Raw genomic sequence first — 5995 nt, 5'->3', positions numbered from 1 at the left:
TCACAGTAACCCACTGTTAAACGGTGTTACGCATTTAGACGGATATTTTCGGTGCTCCATCCGTCGCTGGGGTCTTCGCGCTAATGTCAAAAGATCATCACCTCCCTGCCCAAACTGCAGTTGGTAAAGCAGTGACGGCACGCAAAAGGCTTTTTATAGAGACGAGTGTTTCACTCTTGTGAAACACAATGCTCTCCCCTACTTGATGAATTAAAATAAAAAGAAAATGAGTAGACTACTCTGCATCCTTGACATCTCCTTGAAATGACTCTATATTGGAAATGATTTAGGACCTGTGGGCCAATGTAAAACATTTCCATGTCAGGTTTATATGTATGGCTTCGAGGAACCGAAGTGATTACTCAAGGGTGTCCGTGTTCCGATTCGTATTTCCCGCTTTTCCTCTTCTTATAAAGATTATGCATTTGAGTGAAACCAGAGCCAGCGACTGGGCTGTGCAAAGTAGGAACTCCAGCGGATTGAGGAGAGAGGGGGGACTTTCACTAAACGTTTCCCCTCTCTAGTCCCTGTCCAATGACGGAGCAGGAATTTTATGCTGGCCTCTCTGATTTGCTGGTTTGTCCCTGTCTACGCTTTGATTGACATGCGCAAGGCATTTTTTTCTCCTCTACTTTGGTTCCAAGACTTCTCAGTGACGCTCGAGAGAAGGGGGACCATCTCTTCTGCTCGTAGAATCAACGCTGAGCAGATCAGAAGAGCGAGAGAGAAGGGAGAGGACGAGCGCTAAAGAGAGGGCTGCCCCCGTCCACTTGACCAACTGGAGGACTCCAGACTTCCACAAAACTTATGGCTGCATGAGAAATCCCGTTCTTCTTCCCCCGCTCTCTCTCTCTTTTACCGGGATCTGTGGGCTACCAATTCTCTCCTGATCACAAGTTGTCACAGAGTTTTTTTCTTCCAGTCGCTCTAAAGAAATAATCGATCCACATTTACTGTGGACGTCCCGCGACGGCCATGGATACCCACATAAGATGGAAAGTTAAAAGGAGGTTAAGGGACGCGCAACTCACTCTAGCGATAATTATATTTTTTGTCACTTCAGAAGCCCGTTCAGGTAAGTGGTATCGCAAGGACCTGATTTTGTTTGCCTGTACATGTTGTTTTCCCGTGGGCTGTAGCTTATTCACTCCTCTACAGTTGAAGGCTAGTTGTTGTTGCAACCGTTTAAAAGTGCATTCATTTCTATAGAATGTCCACCTGGCCCTTCTCGATAGCTAGGCTGAGGTGACCTGCAAAGGAGGGGGGGTGGCCTTGCTGTCTGTTGGCATGCACCGCTGTTGTCCTGTTGCGCCCTTTACACAGAAGAATGCCACAACAGTGACCCATACTGCACGCTTAGTGAGACTGGACAGAGTTTATTCGGTGCCTGGTGGCACTTTCTGGCAGAAAAAACGTTGTCGCTGCAGTTGGGGGAACTCACTCTGACGAGTCTCTTCCTCTAACTTGTGTTGAACAAGGGGGTCCTGCGCCCTCTATTGTACTGCTTGTCCCCGTAACTCTCATTCTTTAATAACACCGCTGTGCGCTTTTTATCCAGACAGACCCTTCGTCCAATGCAGTGCTTCTTAGCATTTAACCAGCCCACTCTGAACGGATTGGCTATGCTGTCGGTAGCCTATATTTAATGGTTATTCTGTGAAGATGCTTCAATTTGGGGGCAAGTTGCATACTTTGAGTGGCGTTTAACTACAGTATACAGCTTAGTTGGAATTACAAGCCAAAAGTCGATCTCTAGTTAGTTATTTTGAAAAATAATACCAGCAATAAAATAGTATTATATTCCAGCATAAATGTTTCTGGCATTATTCATTACTGATTCTTCGTAAGTTTATAAGGTTGTAGTTTGGGAAGGGCACAAGTTTTGAACTGGGTCTGTGTTTAGCTGAATTCCTCTGAAACATCGGTTGGCTCGAGGTGCAAGCTCGAGCGCCTTTTGATTTTTTAATGAAGAACATCAGTCGCGCGGGGCTGAGAGGCGAGGCGCTCTAAGGGGAAGGCGGGGCTGAAGCTCGTGCAGGGTGGAGTCGCCGCGTGTCATCTCTGAAGATCAGAGATGCGCGCAGATGAGGTTCACCCTCACTGTACGAAAGATTTAAGAGAATGAATTGAGGAACTTTTTTGGTTCCAAAAATAGTTTTAGGGTGCATGAAACATGTTCTGAGGGATGAACGCTGGAGGCAAGAAGAATTCTACTCAGTGAAATTGTAGATGTTGTAAAGAAAAAATACATGCCTTGAGGCCACCACCTGTGAAGAGCCAGAGCTCAAAGGGTGCGGCTGGAATGCGTTTTTAGCGTTCCGCGACCTTCTCAGAGTGTAATGTAGAAGGTATTTTATGTAATTGTTGTGAGACAGAAATATATTGGAAAAGATTGGTCATACAGTTGTAAAGAAATGTATTAACTTGTCAGCTGTCCAGTGATGGAACTAGGATGTATGTATATGAACATGGAATGGTTTACTTGTGTTCATGTTCATATGCCTCTTCTTGAAGATCTGTTTGGAAAATGTGATGTCATTGATGCTGTGCCTTGTGGTATGTTCAATACTTTATGTGTGAGTAAGGGTGTGTGTGTGTGTGTTGGGGGGGGGCGGTTGAGAGATGAAGAGGAAGAGAGAGATTAGTTCACTGGTTGTCTCGGTAGGTGGCCTGTTTGCTACTGAGGAAGCCCCAGAAAGAAAGACACATTGAACAGACAGAGCAGGCATTCTGTGCAGCGAACATACCCCTGAGCAGGGGAGAAAGAACTGGATTCAATCACTCAGGCAGTTAGTTGATATGTTCAACAATCGTGCAGACATGTAGGTGTGCTGGCAAGGGATATGAGTCATGTTTGCAGTGTGTGGACCTTGGGAACCCAATGCTTTCAACATGTGTTTAAGAGCAAATTTCAGTGTCCCATAAAGTCTTACAGACTTAACCCAGATCAGATATAATGGCTGTCTGTCTCCCTCAATCTGTCTTTCTGTCTGGTATGACTGAATGTGACTCACTTTCTCTGAATGTATTTAAGCATTTCTTACCCAGAGTGATTAGAAAATTACATCATGAGCGCGTAGTCTTGAAGTGAAACATTTGGAATGCGTCCACTCGGTTGGGCCTTCACTCATCTGTTTTGTGATGATGCAGAGACCAGAGGTGTGGCTTGACAACATGTCACCATATGATTGGCGTGTCTTTATCACCGCCCAGATATGATGATGTGGGGTTGGGGGGGAGAGGGGTGGGAGGAGAGAGGGGTTATGGGATGCTGGAGGTCTGCCTGCTCCTCTGCTCATCGTAAAAAAAGGAGCTGCCAGGAGACGCACATATGGTGGACTGGAAGTTCACCATCTGTCCTTGGTCAATTTGAGAAAGTTTATGAGAACTACACTGACCTGCTAGAAACTACTGACATGTGCGAGCAATGCCTGATGGTGGTCAACTAACTACCCATAAGGAGTCTATTGGCAGAATGAACTTGACATGCTTTTTGGGAGAAAATTCAAAAGAGATGAGTCATAGATAATTAGTAGGTGACTGGTTTGAGTTACTGTGAAGTCCAGAGGCCTAGTGAGAGTTAGCTCCTGATGAACAAGTAGAAGAACCAAGTGTGATTAACATAATTATGCTGCCCTGTCTAATTAAGCCATAAAAGACTGGAATGTGTGTGCGAGTGCGTGTGTGTGTGTGTGTGTGTGTGTGTGTGTGTGTGTGTGTGTGTGTGTGTGTGTGTGTGTGCGAGTGCGTGCGTGCGTGTGTGTGTGTGTGTGTGTGCTAATGACTCATCCCAGGGGCCCCTAACAGCGGTGGCCCCCGTAGTGAGCAGGCCTCCGTCCCAGTTGGGTGACATCATCGCTCGGTTGCGAGTCCCCGGAGAAAGAGGCATCATGGCGAGGGAATGCAAATCCACCTCAGGATCAGAGAGCGCGCTCGTCTAGAACACACAGCAGCACCATTTGGGCCCAGAACACAGACTCAGCTAGAGTTCAGAGCCGTTCGGTTAAGAGAGCAAAGTGGGGATTGAGAGTAATTGCTTCCTCTTTGATGATGATGTTGTAAATGTCCCCGGATTCCTTGGACTGGGAGATTCTTTCTGAAGACCAGTGTGTCTTAGATTTAAAGGCTAAGCTCTTTGTGTAGCATCACCATTTGTTTTTCATACTGATTAGTTGATGGGGCTTGTAGCTTTGCAACAATTGAGACAGCAATTTGTGTCAAATGAAAACAAGAGAGAGGCAGGCTGAAATGCATGCTGGGTAAGCCACTGACAGCCCAAGGGCGCCTTGTATTACTGTTGTCCTCTTGATGTGGTTTGCAGTTTATGGTCCCAGCACCAGCCTCTTTTACTGGTAGACGAACACGGCCGAGCCTGGCTCCAGGGTTTAAAGAGTGCCTAGTCTGCAGTCATCGTTCACTCTGCATTTAGCCTCCCCAAGCCTCCCGAAAGCTCTCACACTCAGCCAGTCTGTCAGTTCACACCATTAAAAAGACATTACTTTTATGTGAAATTGTGAGAAGAGCCAGTTGTAATGAATTTTATAAGTGTTTGTTCATACAACTTTGTTTAGTTTAGTAGCAGGCAGAGTTAGTTGAGTAGCAGGCAGAGTTTTTTTTTTATATATCACTGGTGATATTGTGTTGTGTGTATGAGAACTGATGATGAAAGGAATTGAATGGCAATAGAGATTGAGAGAGAAAGCGAGATAAAGAAAGAGAGAGTGAAAGAGAGAGAGAGAGAGAGGGTGGGTGGGGACCCAGAGTCAGAGGTTTTATGTAGTTCTGTAATGACAGGAGACCTACAGGAGTAAGGGGTCATCGGTTCAAGGTTCATGGGGTCAAATGTTTGGGTTTGTGACCTTTTAGGAATGAATGGCCCTGAGTTGTACAGTTTAGGTCCCGTGGGGAACGGAACGTCTGGACAGTCTGTCTCTGAGGTCTTGGAGTCACATTGTGTGTGTGAGTATGTGTGTGTTTGTCCGTGTGTGTGTGTGTGTGTGTTTGTGTGTGTGTGTGTGTGTGTGTTCTTAGCCTTGAGGAGACCAGCAGGGCCATGTCACTCCGGTCACTTGTATGAGACAAGTGGTTTGGGGTTTACATTATGATGCAGGGGGTCTTTTAGTTTTAGCAGACCACCCATGCCCACAAGGCCCAGCTTCTTTCTATCTCTCTCGGTATGTGCTTCTCATTTCATTTCATACACTTATAGTTCATGTGGTTCCCCTTTAACTTCATGTTTTAGGTGATGACTCCCAGGTTGGTTGTGTGTGTGTGTGTGTGTGTGTGTGTGTGTGTGTGTGTGTGAGAGAGAGTGTGGGTGGGTGTAGAGGGGGTGGTTTTTGAAAAGTGTATCCTTTCCGCTGAGGCCAGCAGAATGAATGGGGTCTTTTCACCAAACTTTAAACATGGTCCAGTTTGGACATTTCTGCTGGTTTGTTATGATTAATTACGAGGGCGGGGGGTCTTTGAGTGTTGAGGACCCCCTCACTTACCGACACACACACACACACACACACTCACACATACACTCACACACACAATCTCTCTCTCACACACACATCTCTCTCTCTCTCTCTCACACACACACACACACACACACACACACACACACACATACTGGTCAATAGGAAGTGCTTGGTGAGGCTGGCAGGGGCTTGTCAGGCGACTGATTCAACACCTCCCCCAGAATAACATTCCCTAAATACCTGTGTAGAAAGAGAAGGAGGCAGAGTGAGAGATGAAAAAAGTAACTGACCTAGACAAAATGGACATACAGACAAACAGGATTAGAGACCAACAGAAAACACTTAACAGAATGTGAGAGAGACAGAAAAAAGAAAGAAAGTAAGAAAGAAAAATGTATGTGTGTGTGTGATGAGAGAATGCACCAATATCAATGGACATGCAAACACTTTGCTTCATATGGAGCACTGAAGCTTGAGATATGGGAGTTGAAGTCTACTTTTTGGTAACATTTGGAAATGAACATACTCTA

At 45.7% G+C, this 5995-nt stretch overlaps 1 protein-coding gene across 2 annotated transcripts in view; it reads left to right on the top strand.

Annotated features, from left to right (window-relative positions):
- The first annotated feature begins 674 nt into the window (after positions 1-674).
- col5a1 (procollagen, type V, alpha 1) overlaps positions 675-5995 on the top strand; it is an 87649-nt gene continuing 82328 nt past the window's right edge. For both annotated transcript variants that reach the window (XM_042059111.1, XM_042059110.1), the window contains exon 1: positions 675-1075. In XM_042059111.1, coding sequence (XP_041915045.1) covers positions 976-1075 — 100 coding nt within the window. In that variant the 5' untranslated portion in view covers positions 675-975. The remainder of the gene's footprint in view (positions 1076-5995) is intronic.

The sequence above is a fragment of the Alosa sapidissima genome, chromosome 13 (assembly GCF_018492685.1).
Source record: "Alosa sapidissima isolate fAloSap1 chromosome 13, fAloSap1.pri, whole genome shotgun sequence".
In the NCBI taxonomy this organism is placed as follows: Eukaryota; Metazoa; Chordata; class Actinopteri; order Clupeiformes; family Clupeidae; genus Alosa; species Alosa sapidissima.
Note: the sequence above shows the minus strand (reverse complement) of the source record. Positions and strands in the feature narration are given on the sequence as shown.